The following is an 18531-nucleotide window of genomic DNA, read 5'->3' as shown; positions in this document are numbered from 1 at the left end:
TCCCACAGGTAATGTGGAACGTTTGTGAATGCTCCTTAAATAACAAAGATAGAACAAACAATCACGCAGAAGCTGCTCATCGAAGACTGCAAAATGAATTTACTTCAAATGCAACATGTTACTGTTTGGAAATTTATTGATGGTTTGAAAAAAGTCCAACATGGAAGAGACCTATGTTACAAGCAGCTGATCACAGAGCATGAGCCACCCGTCAAGTTGAAGAAATACAGACAAGCAGATGAAAGAATTAAAGCAATTGTCAAAACATTTGAAAGTCAAAATGTTGTTGAATAACTTAGGGGAATTACCCATAACTTTTCATAGATTTCTGCAGTTGCATCTTGTTTTTTTTATTCAATAGACACTATGAAATTATTTTTATCAATAATACTTTTTTTTTCACCAATAAAGTACTTCATAAAGAAATTTTAATATTTTTTTTTAGCACAGTTTTATCGATTTTGTCAAAAAAAGTTCCACATGGCAGCCAGTTTCCCACAGCCAGTTGTCCCATTCCTGCTCTGGTGTAGTGAATGTTAGTACCTGCCTCCACACACCACGAATTTATAGTTAATAAAAAGATAGTGATATAGATGGGAGGATGGGAAGAGATGGGGTGAGTAACTGTGGCCAAAGACCGCCACCTTTTTATATGCAGTGAACTCGCCATTCATGTTGGGCATATGTTACTAAAGACACAGCTTAAATAATTTTCCCATAAAGGACAATGGTAATAATGGAGGTTAGGTTCCTTGACAGTAGGAAATTCCACCTTCTCATTTGGTTTCTGATAATGAATATTATTTTATGAACATCATGAGTACTATAGTACAATAGAAACTCAAGTTTTCACTCTCCATCATTATCCCCTTAACGTTCTTAAGGACGATAGCCGACAGGTAAACAAATTTTCCTGTACGCTGTCGTCCTTCCTCCTGCTCTCCTGCCACCTCACACACTGCTGTCTCAGCAACTGCTCATCCATATTCCCATATTGTCACCCTTATGCACAAATAACCTAAGTAATTTTTTAACAATTTCTGGATCTTTGCCTATATGAAGATGTGATTTCAGTAAAAAATTGAAACCATCGAGAAATTACTTAGGCCATTTGTTTATGAGGGTAACAATATGAAATTATGTTATGTAAGAAAAGGTGTAAATATCAGAAATAATGAGGAGCTGAATTTTTTATTGGTGTAAAAGACACACACAAAAAAGAAAGAAAGAAAGAAAGAAAGAAAACAAAATCATCATGTGTTTTTCCATGCGGTCAGGCACTCCTGCCACCTTACTACCCTCCCAAACTCATGACTATCACACTCACCAGGCTACCAGCAACATTGCCTCCTCTCCCTTCTCTCCTGTCTCATGTCTCCCTCACATAACGTATGTAACCAGAACGATGGCTATGCAGAGACTGAGTGTACTATATACACACTGAAAGGGTTGAAACCAACAGTATTCTACCATGCTGTCTAAACATTGCACGTTAAATGAAACTGTGCACTGCACACCACACATGCTCATGCAAAACTATCATAAACTGAGTGGAAACGACTGCAGAATTTCCGCATTTAGGTGTCCATGATGTCACAATCTACAGTGTGAGAGTGTATAGCAAGGAAGCATGGGAATTTTACATTGCAATAATGAGGGATGGTGTATATAAATTTTTTTTGCCTCAAATAGTAAATAATAGACCATTTTAAGATGAGAATCCTTATACATGGTATAACATGAGTTTCTGTGAATATTGCTAGAGTTGAAAGTATAGGTTATTCCAGGTGAAAAATGTTCTATGCACATATGCATTTTGAGACCTTCATTAGGTGTAGTATGAAATTCAAGTGTGACAGATGCATCAGCCAGGCGGGCGGATATCTACATTGGAGAAACACTATGTCCAAGTGCTCCACATTGCTGTGTGTAACATTGTGAACAGTTTTTTTCTTTCAAAATCATGTAGTATAATCTAATTGTATTCACTGTCACTGTCTTGGTGTCAAACTGCAAGTGACTGTCTAGCAATTGACTGATTTTGCTCCTAGCCTCACTCCTTCCTGCACCTTGCCCAGGCAGGCTTGGTGCCACATGGCCTATTACTTTATTTGTTTTTAATTTAAGCCATACTATCATTGTGAAATGTTTATTAGTAAATCACCTGTCCATTAATACCACTCATTTCATTATGGATACTATAAATCTCCAAAACTTGTAGAAATGATGATTGAATAACCCACCTCAGAGTGTCCTGCCATGGATACCCGGCAGGCCACTGTCATCCAGCCACATGTGAATCTCCTAGTGGAGTTAAACAAGGCCTTAAAATGCATATCACCATAGAAGATCTTCCTCTTAGAATGACCTATACTTTCACCTCTAGCAGTATCTGCAGAAACTCATGTTACACCCTGTATAAATCTTGTGTAAATGGAGAGTTTACTGCTGTAATTTCAGCAGGGGATAAGTTAAATTCCCACCTTGTGCTCCACTTAGGAAATATGGTAATTCATGTGTACTCAAGTGACACCCAGAAATAGAATTACAGGCAGCTATTGTAGGCACAAATGGGAGCACTAACAAGGATCTGGTTCAAAGAACTAATATCGAAAAGAGGTTATCAACATATGTGGTACCAAGGCCAGGTTATATGATGTTTACCTTAATCCACGGGGTGCCGGCGCTGTATATTTATGCTGGCAGATAGGTGCACACTGTGTGCCAGTGCCGTATATTTATGGCAATGATTTTGAAAAATCGCTGTGGCCATATTTTGACTGGGAGGCTCTTCATATTTTGTCAAGACATTTTACATACCTTTATCTTTCCCCCTCACTGACCATCATCCCCCACCAAGCCTGTAGGCATGTGGAGGGTACAGATCCCATTCTTTACCTGACCACAGTACAGAAAGGATGTTTTGCAACGCAAAAAAATATCTAAAACGTGTGAAATGTGTAATAAATAGTGTGTATTTAAGCATCAATAACATGAATGTTTTATCATATAATAAATAATTGTAAAAGAACATTAAATACATATTTTAGTAACTTGTAAATTGCTTATGAGTGAATAAAGTACTTAAAACTGTTGTATATATATATGTTATCTATTTCTAGTTACCTTTTTTTTTATGATATCTGTTGAAAATAATAACTTAAGCACATTTACAATAAAATACTTTTGAGCACCAAAGCACAAAACTTTAGCTTGTAGGCTCGCACAACTCCTCATAACTTGTATCGGACCTCTATCCACTCAAATCTGCAGCCCATGCCCTCATTCTCCTTAGTGGTCTAATACCACCTTCTATGGACCTCTGAAGCTGGCTTGGCAAGTCCCTTGGTGCATGTAAGTCTACAGAATGTAACATTTCATGTATCAGAAACTTCTGTTGACTAAAAATCATGGAAACAACTAGAGATGAAAAACAAAATGTATCAGTTATGTGTTTTCTAATCATTCTACACACTTCTCACTAGAAAAAAAATCCAAATTTGTTTGGCACCAAGGGAAAGTTTTTGTAAAAAAATGCTTGGCACCCAGTAGGTGAAGTTGTGCTGACCTATAAATACACCAACTGCTTAAAAGTTCAGGCATGAGGCTAATTATAGTACTTAGGTGGATTGTCCGCATGGGTGGAGTGTTGGCAGATGAGTGAAGCTGTTACAGTTAGATGTAATGTTACTTACCTATGTGTGACTCATTCAGGTCTCTCTCTTTCGCTCACTTTCTCTGTTTCTGTGAAGGATCAGGAGCTCCACCAGGGTGTTATGTCAAACACGTTGTGGCTTTTACATTCTATTGTTTCCTTAGATACAAGTATGTACAGAGATGCCAATGCCTGTCATGGAACACTTGTGAGTCCTCTCTGCCTGCTTCACCCCCTTGCGCTCTCTGTGCCAGGATCAGCTTCCTATCATGGTGGCCAGCTAATCAATATATAGACTCTTCTTAATACTGTTGTTACATATATTAGAAAAGTATATAATATTACCTAATATACACAATACACATAATATATATAATATAGAACATATTATGTCACAGTAAGTAACTAGGGTAATACATAGATATGTACGGCAACAACTCATTTCCCATACCGAGCCATGAGAATGGTGCTGAACTTGCATGGTTCACATGCTGCAGATATGAGAGGAGGAAAAAGAGATGAAAATCTATAGGGAAATTGGGCTGACATCCTGGCTCTCATGCTGCTTGTGCTGTTGCCCTCTCTTCTCAATTAGGCTTCTCCAATCACAGTCTTATATCTGTATCTTGTCCTATCACTCCAATCCCTCCTTAGTATCACCCAAAGCGAAAGTGCCTATGGCATTTTGCCTCTGCCAGTTGGGGGGACCTGAGGAGGTATGCTGATTTTCCTTGGAATTACTACTGCATCCATGTCAGAGACCTGTCTCTGTGTAATGAACGCATAATAGAGGTGATAGCGTCTGGCATGGAGGCATACATTCCTCACTCTTTCTCTTGCCCTAAATCTTCCAAACCTTGGTGTAACACAGCCTGTTCTCATGCTATACATGATAAAGAGGTGGCCCACAAAGGTACTTGAGCCATAACCATCACCTGAATCTCATGTGTTTTATATTTTTGTCTTGAATCATGCTAAGTCTGTTCTCCAACTAGTCAAAGACTTCTTTATTAAAAGAAATTGTCAAAATCTTTCAAGATCTGATTCTTCTCATGACTTCTGGCATCTAGCCAAAAATATCTCCAATAACTTTGCTTCTTCTTTCCCTCTTTTATTTCAACCTGATGGCACTACTGCCATCTCATCTATTTTTAAAGCTGAACTCTTCATTCAAACCTTTGCTAAAAACTCTACCTTGGATGATTCAGGGTTTGTTCCTTCCTCTCCTCCATCCTCTGACTACTTCATGCTACCAATTAAAATCCTTTGCAATGGTGTTTTCCTTGCCCTCACTGGCCTAAACCCTTGGAAGGCTTATGTACCTGATGGGGTCCCTCTTATTGTTCTCTGAAACTGTGCCTCCATGCTCGCATCTTGCCTACTCAAGCTCTTTCAACTCTTTATATCAACATCTGCTTTTCCTTCTTGCTGGAAGTTTGCCTACATTCAGCCTGTTTCTAAAATGGGTGACTGTTCTAATCTCTCGAACTACTGTCCTATTGCTTTATTTTCTTGCTTATCTGAAGTTTTTGGATCCATCCTCAACATGAAGATTCTCAAATATCTATCACTTCACAACCTTCTATCTGATTGCCAGTATGGGTTCCGTTAAGGATGCTCTACTAGTGATCTTATGCCTTTCCTTACTGAGTCTTGGTCATCCTCTTTAATGAAACTTTGTGAAACTTGCTGTTGCCTTAGACATATCAAAAGCTTTTGATAGAGTCTGGCACAAAGCTTTGATTTCCAAACTACTCTCCTACGGCTTCTATCCTTCTCTCTGTAACTTCATCTCAAGTTTCCTTTCTGACCGTTCTATTGTTGTTGCAGTAGACAGTTACTGTTCTCCTAAATCTATTAAAAAGTGGTGTTCCTCAAGGTTCTGTCCTGTCACTCACTCTCTTCTTATTCATTAATGATTTTCTGAACCAAACTTCTTGTCCTATCCACTCCTACGCTGATGATATCACTGCATTCTTCCACATCTTTTCTTAGGTGTTCAACCCTTCAGGAAGTGAACAGTTCATGCAGGGAAGTCACAGAATGCCTGACTTCTGATTTCTCTAAAATTTCTGATTGGGGCAGAGCAAACTTATTGATCAATGCCTCATAAACCCAATTCCTCCATCTATGAACTTGACACAACCATCCAGACAATTATCCACACTACTTTTATGATACTCAACTGTCCCTTTCTTCTACACTGAATATCCTCTGTCTGTCCTTTTCTTATAATCTAAATTGGAAACTTCGCATCTCGTATTTAGCTGAAACAGTTTCTGTGATGTTAGGGATTCTGAGTCGTCTCTGCCAGTTTTTCTCATCCCTCAGCTGCTAACCCTGTAAAGGGGCCTTATCCGTCCATGTGTGGAGTATACTTCACATTTATGGGGAGGTTCCACTCATACCATTCTTTTAGACAGTGGAATCAAAAGCTTTTTGTTCTATCAACTCATCACCTTTGACTGTCTTCAGCCTCTCTCATTGCCACAATGTTGCATCTCTTGCTGTCTTCTACCGCTATTTTCATTTCTGATCTTGCTAACTGCATGCCTCCCCTACTCCCACAGCCTCGATGCACAAGACTTTCTTCTCTCTCTCACCCGTATTCTGCTCACCTCTGTAATGCAAAAGTTAACCAGTATTCTCATTCATCCCTTTCTCTGGTAAACTCTGGAACTCCCTACATGCTTCTGTATTTCCACCTTCCTATGACTTGAACTCTTTTGAAGAGGGAGGTTTCAAGACACTTATCCTGTATTTCTGACTAACATTTTCAGGGACTGGCACCTCAGTGGGCCTTTTTTTTTATTGCAATCTCCTACATAAAAAAAAAAAAAATAACAGAGAAACAACCCACTTACTGCCAAAATGAAGGTGATCATAACACTTAGACATCTTGTTGCTGGGAAAAGCTGCTTGAAAAATGCAGTAGTGATGGCGTTGTGGGGTCTTCAAGAGACCCACAGGTGGCTGATGATTACAACTGAGTCACAAAAACAATTTGTTTACATTGAGGCTCTTCAATGGAATCACATTTACCATATTTTGAAGACTGAATTACTATCTTACCCATTGTATCTCTCCTCCAAATACATTAAAATGATGGAAATACTCATAGAAACTAAATTAGTAATAAATTAGTAAATTAGTAATAAACAGCAGCTTTTGCTTTGTGGTTTAATATTTGAAATCAAGTAACTTTGCTTGAGAACCGAGTTATGGTATGGCAACTGAAGCAATTGTGAGTTCAAAATTTTGTTTGAAAAGTGATTTGTTTGAAAAGGGAGGTGTTCAACAATCAAGGTTCTACTGTATTACTTCATTGTAATATCTCTTGGGGGATTAAACTGGTCTATCTGCTTCTGTACTACTTTACTTGGTATTAATGTATTTATGTATTAATTTCCTTGATGTATATAGTTTCCTGTTTAGAAGTATAAAAGTATTGGATGTATGGAACAGTCTGGATGAGGAGATAGTAAATGCAAAAAAGTATACATGGATTGAAGGCTAAGTTGGATATTAAAAGATACGGAGGTGGGACAGGATGAGCATAGCTCCTTCCTCATAAACCAAAACTAGGTAAATACAACTAGGTAGATATACACATACCACACACCTATCATGTAGTGTAGTGTTCAGGATGCTTGGCTCACAAGCAAGAAGGCCAGAATTCAAATCCTGGTTGCAGCTAGGTAAATGGGCAAGCCTCTTAATGTGTAGTCCATGTTCAGCAGCAAGTAGGTATGGGATGTAACCTGAGGGGTTGTGACCTTGTTGCTTCCATGTGTGATGTGTAAGTAGTCTCAGTCCTACCCAAACATCACAATGAGCTCTGAGCTCGTTCCATCAGGGAATGGCTGGGTTACCAGCAGATGACCCTAGGTGAATCACAAGCACTTCCATTATCCACACACCATGCAGAACTAGAATTGGGTTCCTTAACAAAGCTTAAAAACTACAATAAACACATTCACAAAACAGATACACATTAAATTATCATTACAACACTCAAACACAGACAGACATACTTGATTTAGTTTCTTCTCTGACACACTTGGCTTTCCTTCATCCATCTCAGGTATTCACATTATGTAGCAATGCTGGTACTATGTACATTGAAAAAATAAGAAAAAAAAATAATGTAGAGTATTTGGTTTCTATTTTTCTAATGTGAATATTAATATTTGTTTTACTTTTGTGATTTCAGGGAGTACATGAAAAACATTGAAACTGTTGATGCAGGAATTCAGAAAATAGTTGAAATTTTTGAAAATTTCTATGCTGACCATCAAACAGCATACATCTTTACTTCAGACCATGGCATGACTGACTGGGGTGAGTTTACATTTAAGTCTTGATGTTGTCAGTTTATAAATTCTCAGCCTGTAGTTTACAGCATATTGTGTACCTGTTTATGGTAATATACAGTCAGTGAATGGCAGTCTTGCTTTAAGGCTGCACAGGCTACTTGGGGAGCGCCTCTCGCTTAAGGTATAACAAAAGAGCTGGGACAAAATAACTTATTGGCATCATACTCATGCCCATAGCAACAATGACCATCAATAATTACCAGTGTCAACATTCATTGTGTCTTTAGTTATGTGTAATTGGCTTTTTTTTCTCAGGTTGAAATGCATTTTGTTCTGTTCATTTTGTGGTGCTTGTAGTGATGAGTTCAAGACAAGACAAGTCATGGTGATATCATTCAATCATAGATCTTCACATGTCAGGCTTGAATGGTGTTGATGTAGCAAAAACATGTGAATTAGAATATGTGAAACTTCCAGAACCTCATACGAAAATTCATCAAGGGAGGCAGTGAGGAATTGTCTTTTCTGAACCATGGTGGTGGCATCCCCATTGCTTCTCTTCAGCTGGCCATAAGAGTTGAATTAGAGTCCAGCTGCCTTTATAGAGGAGCTTGAAGCTGTGGGATAATGATAAGGTGATGTGTGCCACCACTGTGGTTGTGAAAAGACATCTCCTCATTGCCCCTCTTGACGAATTTTTGTGTAAGATTCTGCAAGTTTCACATTTTTAAATTGACATATTTTGGTATATTGATACCACTTAAACTTGACATGTGAAGATCTACGATTGAATGATATCACCGTGACCTGTCTGCCTTGCATTCATCACTACAAACACCATAGCATGAACAGAGCCAATCATGCATCACCAAAGACACAATGAACACTGACACTGGTAACCTGCTTAATATTGGTCATTGTTACTATGACCATGAGTGAGAAGGAGAGATGCACTTGAGATACCAATAAGTCAATTTGTCCCAGCCCATTTTTTATGCCTGCTGAGAGGCCTTAAGTAAAATACACTCCCTGAGCAGTGTTTGCTGCCATGATACAAGATCAGTATGTACTGACTGTATGATCCCATTCTTCACAAGAAACTTTTTATGTCTTCTATTTTTTTTTCACCTTATTCGTGAATTTGTCATACAACTGCTCTTAAATGTTTCTAAATTGTATTGTATTTAATTTTTATTCATCCTGTTTATTTTTATGCCTCCAAACTATTTCAGTTCATTAGTTAACCATCTTAAACTAATTTTTTGGAATTCATAGAAACCACACATTGCTTGACTAATGGTGTAATGACATATGGTGAGAAGCATTTGTCCACTAACAAAACAGGAAGGAATATGCATATCCCTTAATCACATTTAGTAGTACTCAAATAACCAAAAATGTGTAAAACTATCAGTCTCTACTCTCTTGCTCCCCCCCAGCCCTCTCTCTCTCTCTCTCTCTCTCTCTCTCTCTCTCTCTCTCTCTCTCTCTCTCTCTCTCTCTCTCTCTCTCTCTCTCTCTCTCTCTCTCTCTCTCTCTCTCTCTCTCTCTCTCTCTCTCTCTCTCTCTCTCTCTCTCTCTCTCTCTCTCTCTCTCTCTCTCTCTCTCTCTCTCTCTCTCTCTCTCTCTCTCTCTCTCTCTCTCTCTCTCTCTCTCTCTCTCTCTCTCTCTCTCTCTCTCTCTCTCTCTCTCTCTCTCTCTCTCTCTCTCTCTCTCTCTCTCTCTCTGTCTCAGACAAGAATTACTGCACCAATGCAGGCTAAGCTGATCCAGAAGTTATAGCACTGTTTTATCCCTTTCAGTAAGGCAATTGATAGATGCACTCATGATGTTTCTTATCACTTTTCCAAGTTCTTATTTCGTGTTATATAAACTAACTCATATGTATGATTTCCCATCTAGCACAGTGAAACAATCCCACACCCCCTTCAGAGATAATTTTCATCAACATTCCTCTCTTAATGAAAATACCTTCAGTTCATTTTTGTGCTCTATGTAGCATTCACTTCACATCTCTCAGTTTGTCCACCAATTTGTAATCTTTCTGCCATTTCCCTACCCCCTCTTGTTTTTCCTCTCTGAGTTGGTTTGGCCTATTTCTTGTTAAGGTAAGTTCTTTATTCCCTTCTGTTTGGTATTTTAACCCTTTTTATGTTGTTCTCTAACTTTTTGTTAGGTGTTAAGCATGGTCCTATGACCTTTCAGCAATCCAGTTTGACATATCTCACAGGAAATGTTTTTTATGTATAGCAGGTACTGGGAAGCTGAGGAGTTGGAGCCTCATTTTTTGCCTTTCATGCTCGCCAGTTCAGTGTACTTTTCAAACCATCTTTCAAAGCTGTGTTTTTGCAAGGCAATATTGGTCTTGACTATGAATATCTGTCTTTGTTATCTTGCTCATGCAGATCATCTTGCTTCAAAAGGTGTAAGTTGAAACTAAGCATTAAAAAAAAAAAATGGTGTCTTTGTATAAATGTAGCTGTTTACTGATCTCATTCAGATTTGAGAAAAACAATACCCATCAAGCAGACTTCACAAAGACATCTGGGAGGTGTCTTGTGCCTGTCTTAAGCTTCTCATGTAGTGATCAGTGAGATTCAAACACTGTGTGTTCTCTCTATGCCAGAATCCTTTACCTTCTCCTTGCATCCTCTTATTTTATCAATTCTTGAGTCCCAGTCCATGTAGGAGTTTCAGGAAGTGAGCAGGCAGATAGGCTAGATGAGTAGGCAGTGACGAGCTGTTACTAATACCCTGTCCCATTTTGAGACATGTATTCCCCCATTTGTGTGGGAATCCTTGCCAGCTGGCAACAGAGGTGGGAAGCTCTGGCTTTCACAACAAAGATAATGAAAATTGTTTTAACTGTTGTACATCCTTGAGCATAGTATGGCCATGTGCAGGAGAGTTGTTGAGAATCTGCCTTGTCTCATCTGCAGATATGTCACACTAAACAAATTTATTCACGGTTACCTCCTGTCAGGGGGTGTTCAAACTTACTGTGATGATTATTTGCTACCTCTGATTGTGTGACATTTGCTTGTTGAGTGTCCAAGTTTGGAAGACCTATGTGAGCATTATCTCTACAAGTGTTTGGTAGCAGACGAGGATTTCCACCTCTCTCAGATGCTGGGGGAGGACTGCCTCTTCCCTGGACATGAGGTGCTTCTTTTTATGGAGGAGGCTGCTGGCCTCTTTCATCAGTTATGATATGTTTTTATTGTTGCCTCTATTATTTCATGTTCATGTATTCATTCCTTGAGTCTGGTCCTAAATTTTAGCTGATCAGTACCAAACTGCGGGGCAAATTCCCATGCTGTTTTTTGGATAGAGTGATGCCCAAAATTGATGAATTGACATGATAGCAATCTGTAACAGGTAGCTTTTTGGTAGCTACTGTCCTTTAAACATAGTGGGTGTGATAAAATTTTGGAGTCCATTTTTTTTTAATACTAGAGGGAAAATCTATTGTAACTTTGTACCCAAGCAAGATATTACAACACATTATCTCTTAAAATGTTGCTGCTGAGTTCCTCTACATGTTGGTTTATGGTATGTAGTTAGTTATGTAGTTAGTTCTCAGGAGGGATAAGTGTTATGAAATTCATGATTTCTTAAATTTCTGAGAACATTTTATTTTAAATGGCTTTACATTGTTAAAGAATGACAAATCTCACCCTCAACTTTATAAATGCGAATAATAGATGCAGGCAGAGTCTTCTGATGGCTTATTACTGAATATTCTCTCTAATTGTGTTTTCTACAATAAACAGAAAAAATATTGAAGAAGTTAAGTATGATCCCATTGAAGTAAATATTTATAGAAACTATAAATTAGTAATAAATGGGAGCTTTTCCTATGTCTTGTAGTATCTGAAATCAAGTAAATTTGTTCGAAAACCAAATTATGATACAGCAACTGAAGCAATTAAGAGTTACAGTTTTTGTTCGAAAACCGAGTTATTTGGAAAGAGAGATGTTTGGTAACTGAGGTTCCACTGTATGTGTGTGTGTATATATATATATATATATATATATATATATATATATATATATATATATATATATATATATATATATATATATATATATATATATATATATATATTGTATTTCCTTGAGTAGAGATCAATCTCAGGTATAGGTTGATCCCTGATTTCTGGCTGGGAAATTAGTATTTTATGATATACCTTGTATATAGGTCGACCACCTTTATGTAGGGCAGCAACCTCTCACATCTACCTAAGAAATCAGTTAACCTTGTAGTGCTATGTTGGTAATGGAATGACAAGTTATAGTATTGAATCTTCACATTTTATGGGAATACAATAGAGAGAGAGAGAGAGAGAGAGAGAGAGAGAGAGAGAGAGAGAGAGAGAGAGAGAGAGAGAGAGAGAGAGAGAGAGAGAGAGAGAGAGAGAGAGAGAGAGAGAGAGAGAGAGAGAGAGAGAGAGAGAGAGAAACACCTACTCCTCCCTCCTTGTTCAGTCAGATGATTAAGGTGTGAGATATTTGTCCTCACACTTGGGCACCACATACACACACACACACACACACACACACGTTGAGAGCAGACGTGTCAGGAGCAGTTGCGCAGACTTGCCTATTTGTGGGTACAGGGTCCGAGGTATTTTCTTAGCCTGGCTCCATACAAAAGTATAAGAAAGTGCACAGTGTGGGGTGGAGTTTTTATGGAAGAAGTAGAAAAAGATCGGAGATGGAATAGATGAAGTGAAAATTGTGGGTGAAAACACCGAATCCAAATCGGTTGTAAACAAAGTGTGATGGCGGCCGCCGCCGCGTCGCCGTCGCCCAGAGGCACACCAAAATTTGAAGGATTTAGTGAAAAGGATATACAGGTAGGCAAGTTAAATGCAAGATTATGGAAATTAGAAGAAGAGAATGAAAAGATAAGAGAGGAAATAAGAGGATTGGTGACATTAGTCAGAGGATGGAAAGGAGATAAGGAGAGGGGACTTAAAGACACGAACGACATTGTTGAAGAGCTGGAAGAGTTGAAAGGAAGGGAGTTAAAAAGAGAAAGGGAAAACAAGAAACTGAGAGAGGAAGTGGAAAAGATAGTGGATTTAAATGTAAAGTACAGTGAAGAAATACAAGAACTCGAAAAAGAAAATGAAAAGTTAAGGAGCATGGTGGAGAAGAAAGAAGTTAGGAAAGATGAAGGCAAAATCCAGAGTGAAGTAAAAGGCTTAGTTGAAAAGGAAGTGAAAAGTTGGAAAGAAGAGAGAGAACAAGAGAAGATAAATATGACAGAAATAATAAGAAAACAGCAAGAAGAACATGATAAAGAGATGGCGAAAAAAGTAGTGAAAATCATTAAGGAAAAAGATAACATAGTAGGGGATACGGTACAAAAAAAGATGTGCCTGATGGTGTTTGGGGATAAAGAGAAGACCATATCAAATAAAGTTCTAAGAGAAAGAGAAGAATTACAAAGAGCAAAAGAAATCATTGGGAAAATTGTAGAAGAAGGAGATGAAACGGATATACAAATAGAAGAAGTGTACAGGATTGGGAAATATTCAGAAGGGGGGAAACATCCCATGAAAATAAGACTTAATACCCAAGCGGCAGCCGAACACATCTTGAGAAGAACGAGTTTGTTAAGAAAGATAGAGGGTATGAAGGATATATATATATAAGAAGAGAAATGAATGAGGAGGAAAGAAACAAGGTGAAAGAGTTAAAAGAGGAGGCCAAGACAAAAAACGAAGAGAGAACACAGGAACAGGCAGAAAGGTATACTCGTATATGGAGAGTGATAGACATGAAAATGACGAAATGGTGGTTAAAGAATGCGGGGCAAGAAGTAAGACAACAAAGAGAGAACACAAAAGAAATGGGTCCACAATAAATAAAATTAAAGTTATGTATACAAACATAGACGGATTAGTGTCCAGCCTAAGGGAACTAAGAGATTATTTACATGAAAAGAAACCAGGAGTGGCATGCATTACGGAAACAAAACTAACAAGGGAGATTAATGTTGAATTTGAAGAAGAAGGATATAACACATGGAGAAGAGACAGAAAGAATAAGGGAGGAGGAGGAGTGATGATTCTAGTAAGAAAAAACATCTTGATAGAAACAGTGGAATATGGTGAAGGGAGGTCAGAAACATTGAGTGTGGAGATCAAGATCCAAGGACAAGAAAGCAGAAAAATTATTGTTGCATACATGCCTCCAAAGACCAACACTTGGGGGACTGATGATTATAAGCACATGCAAAGCGAGTTCATAAAAAGTATAGATGACATGCTAAAGATAAGAAACAAGGTGTTACTAGTAGGAGATTTTAATAGCAAGGAAATAAACTGGGGGGAGATGGAAGTGACAGGGATTGCCAGTACATGGAGTGAAGAATTTTTACAGACTATGATGGCAAACACGATGGATCAATGGGTGAAAGAAAATACTAGGTACAGAGGGGAAGATGAACCATCACTCCTAGACTTGGTTTTTACAAAAAAGCCAGAAAATGAACCAAGTATAGAATATTTGTGTCCAGTGGGAAAAAGTGATCATGTGAAGATGGAGATAGAGATCAAAGAAGAAGTGCCAAAATTCAATGAGGAATATAAAAATGAGAGAAAAAATTATGCTAAGGCAGACTTTACAGAGTTAAAGAAATTCTACGGAGAGCTTGATTGGAATAATTTATTAAGAGGTATAGGGGTGCAGAAAAAATATGGTGTTTTTAAGCAAGTTTAGAGAAGGTGTTGAAAGATATGTGCCAAGATATAAGGTAAAAGAAAATAAGAAAGTGTGGTTTAATGCAAAGTGTGCAGAGGCAAAAAAGAAGAAGGAGAGGGCATGGAAAAAAAATGAGGAAACAATGGAATGAGATAAATAGAGAAGAATACAGGACAGCTAGAAATGATTATGTTAAAATAAGAAGAGAAGAAGAAAGAAATTTTGAAAGAGATGTAGTTGGAAAGTGTAAAGAAGAACCCAAACTTTTCTATAGATATGTAAATGGAAAAATAAAGCATAGAGATACCATTACAAAGCTGAAGAAAAATGGAGAAATTTATGAAACCACACAAGAGATGGCTGAGATACTGAATAAAAGCTTTAAGTCTGTATTTACAAGAGAAACTGTCTTTGCATCACTGGGAGATGAGGAACAACAGAAAGGAATAGCAAACATACAAGTGGAAAGAAAAGAAATTAAAAGACTACTGGAAGAGCTAGATACTAGGAAGGCAATGGGACCAGACGAAGTAAATGGATGGATATTGAAAGAATGTAGAGAGGAATTGGAAGAACCAACATGGGAGATAATTAACAGCTCTTTGAAGGAGGGAAAAGTACCAAAGGAATGGAAGAGAGCAAATATAGTACCGTTATACAAAGGAGGTAATAAAATGGAACCACTGAATTACAGACCAGTCTCACTCACGAGTATTGTAAGTAAACTCTGTGAAATAGTCATTAAAAACAGATGGGTGCAATATCTTGAACAAGAAAATATAATAACAGAAAAACAATTTGGTTTCAGGAAAGAGAGATCTTGCGTAACAAACTTACTGAGCTTTTATACAAGAGTAATAGATAAACTACAAGAGAGAGATGGTTGGGTTGATGCAGTCTATTTAGATCTGAAAAAAGCTTTTGATACAGTTCCACATAAAAGTCTCGTATGGAAACTGGAACATCGAGGAGGGCTAAAAGGAAAAATACTTAAGTGGATGAAGGATTATCTCCAAGGTAGGGAAATGAGCACAGTAATCAGAGATAATAAATCAAGTTGGTGCGAAGCAACAAGCGGAGTACCACAAGGGTCTGTGTTGGCACCTATAATGTTTCAGGTCTATATAAATGATATGACTGTGGGTTTAAATAGCTACATTAACATGTTTGCAGATGATGCAAAATTGATGAAAGTAATAAAGAACCAAGAGGATTGTGAGGAACTACAGAGGGATATTGATAGAATTTATGAATGGAGTAAACGATGGAAATTAGAATTCAATATAAAAAAGTGCCATGTAATGGAGATGGGAAGAAGTAAAAGGAGACCTTCATGGGAGTATAAGATGGGAGGAATCACAATACGAAAGAGCAAAGAAGAAAAAGACTTGGGAGTAATAATTCAAGACACGCTATCACCAGAAAAACACATCAATGGAATATTTGGCTCTACATATAATTTGCTAGCAAATATCAGGGTGGCATTTAATTACCTAGACAAAGAAATGATGAAGAAAATCATAACACACATGATACGCCCCAAACTGGAATACGCAGCAGTGGTATGGTCTCCACACAAGAAGAAAGATATAAGGAAATTGGAAAGGATACAAAGAACAGCTACGAAAATGATACCTGAATTGGAAGACCTAAGTTACGAGGAAAGACTGGAAGAAATTGGATTACCAACACTGCAAGAAAGAAGGGAAAGAGGAGACCTGATAACAATGTTCAAATTAGTAAATGGCATGGAGAAGATAGACAGAGATGACCTAGTTGTAAAAGTGGAGGAAGGAGATAGACGTACAAGGGGACATATGAAGAAATTAAAGAAGTCATTGTTTGGGAGATATTAAGAAATACAGCTTTCCGCATCGAACGGTTGAAATATGGAATAACTTAAAAGAAGAGGTGGTTGCGGCAAAGAGTGTGCACATGTTTAAAGAGAAATTGGACAAATTCGGGTATGGAGACAGGACTAATTGAGCTTTGGCTCGGACCCTGTACTATACAACTAGGTAAATACAACTAGGTAAATACACACACACACACACACACACACACACACACACACACACACACACACACACACACACACACACACACACACACACCGTCCTGACCTCACACAGGCAGGACGTGTGACATTAGGTGCTCTTGAGCAGCCTTGGCCAGCTTGTTGGCCTTCCCCGCCCCCTAGTGATAGTGACCTCAGTTTTTTTCTGTTTTCAATCTTTAGCTTTTAGTTTTAGGCTCACCCTGGTGGGATTGTTGTACTTGTGAACACTTTTAGCGAGTGCATGTCGACACATAAAGAATAATGTGTGCTTCAGTGCGAACGTACGAACGCAACTACCTTCTGCATCGTACGCGAGGATCCGGTTACCCACCACCCAATGTGATACAGTGCCTTAAGACTTTGAAGCTATTTAGGAACCGCGGATCGAGAGGAGGCAAAAGTGTGGTGCGTCCCATCAAGGTAGTGACCTCCAGTGCCAGAGAAGACCGCAGGGCAGAGAAGAGGGAATACAAACACTTTGAAGTGCCGCATGTGTGGTATAGTCTTCCCTCCCTCCTCTTATTTAATGTGACGTCTCTGGCCAACAAGATGGACGAGTTGATTGTGACGGTGAGTTCTACTTGTGCGGACATTGTGGCGGTTACTGAGGCGTGGCAGATTGTTCCTGAGGTGTGCACGATACAGGACTACTCTACCATCACCTCAGGTCAGGACGCAGGGGGCGGGGGGAGTGGCCGTTTTCTGCTGCTCTGCCCTCAGCCCCTCACACCTCCCTGTCAATATTCCTGCCAGTGTGGAGGCCCTGTGGGTGAGAGTTACGTTCCCCTGCCATCCCAGCAACACGGCCTCCATCATCGTGTGCATCGTGTACCACCCCCCACGAGCCGCCACAGCACAGTTACTCACAGCTCACATCATCAACACTGCTGATGCCCTGAGGGTGAGGTATCCTGCCGCCAAGCTGGTCATCTGTGGGGACTTTAACAGATTAGATATCAACGATATCCTACACCAGCTACACCTCATCCAGGTCGTGGACTTCCCCACCCACCAGCAAGCCATCCTCAACCTTAATCTGACAGACCTGGGCCAGCAGTACTCGCCGCTGCCTCACATGGGACGGAGCACCCACCTCCCCATACTGTGGACACCCACACCCACCACCTCGACCCCCCGGTCAGCTGTCCCCAGGACCCACCACCCCATGCCTGACTCAGCCATGAGGGAGTTTGGACAGTGGGTGACACAACACCCATGGACCGAGGTGTTGGATGTGGAGGACGTCCACTCAAAATGGCAAAATTACGTCACCACCACCACAGAAGCCTTCCACCGCTACTTTCCAGTCAAGAGCGTCACAGCGCACCCGTCTGATGCTCCCTGGATGACGCCCCGCATTAAAAGACTCATGCGTCAGCAGACCTGGGCGTTCCACTCCTGCCTGGTCCTATACAGGAAACTAAGAAACAGAGTGATCAGGGAGATTAAGGCTGCAAAGGCAAGCTATTACCCAGACAAGATACACCACCTCAAGCTGACCAGCAACAGACAGTGGTACGCTAAGATCAAAGCTTTGTGTGGCCTACAAAAGCACACTTCATCTCTTCCTTGCACCTCACACCTTCCTGCTAATCTCGCGGCTCAGGAGATGAACGATCACTTTGCTGCTATCTGTCAGACCTTTCCTCCCCTCCACATCACTCTGCTTCCTGCCTATCTTTCCACTCCCTCCCCTTCCCCCATTGTCCAGGCGGTTGATGTTTTTAAGAGAATACTCAAACTCAAACCAAGATCCACCACACCCACTGACCTTCCTATAAAAATTT

At 39.3% G+C, this 18531-nt stretch overlaps 1 protein-coding gene across 5 annotated transcripts in view; it reads left to right on the top strand.

Moving 5' to 3' along the window:
• Nucleotides 1–18531, top strand: part of LOC135093267 (GPI ethanolamine phosphate transferase 1-like) — a 293072-nt gene that overhangs the window by 58534 nt on the left and 216007 nt on the right. For all 5 annotated transcript variants that reach the window (XM_063992366.1, XM_063992367.1, XM_063992369.1 and 2 more), the window contains exon 4: nt 7869–7996. In XM_063992366.1, coding sequence (XP_063848436.1) covers nt 7869–7996 — 128 coding nt within the window. The remainder of the gene's footprint in view (nt 1–7868; nt 7997–18531) is intronic.

This window comes from Scylla paramamosain, chromosome 42, assembly GCF_035594125.1.
Source record: "Scylla paramamosain isolate STU-SP2022 chromosome 42, ASM3559412v1, whole genome shotgun sequence".
Lineage (NCBI taxonomy): Eukaryota > Metazoa > Arthropoda > Malacostraca > Decapoda > Portunidae > Scylla > Scylla paramamosain.
The sequence above is the reverse complement of the archived record's forward strand: the minus strand, read 5'-3'. Positions and strand labels throughout refer to the sequence as shown.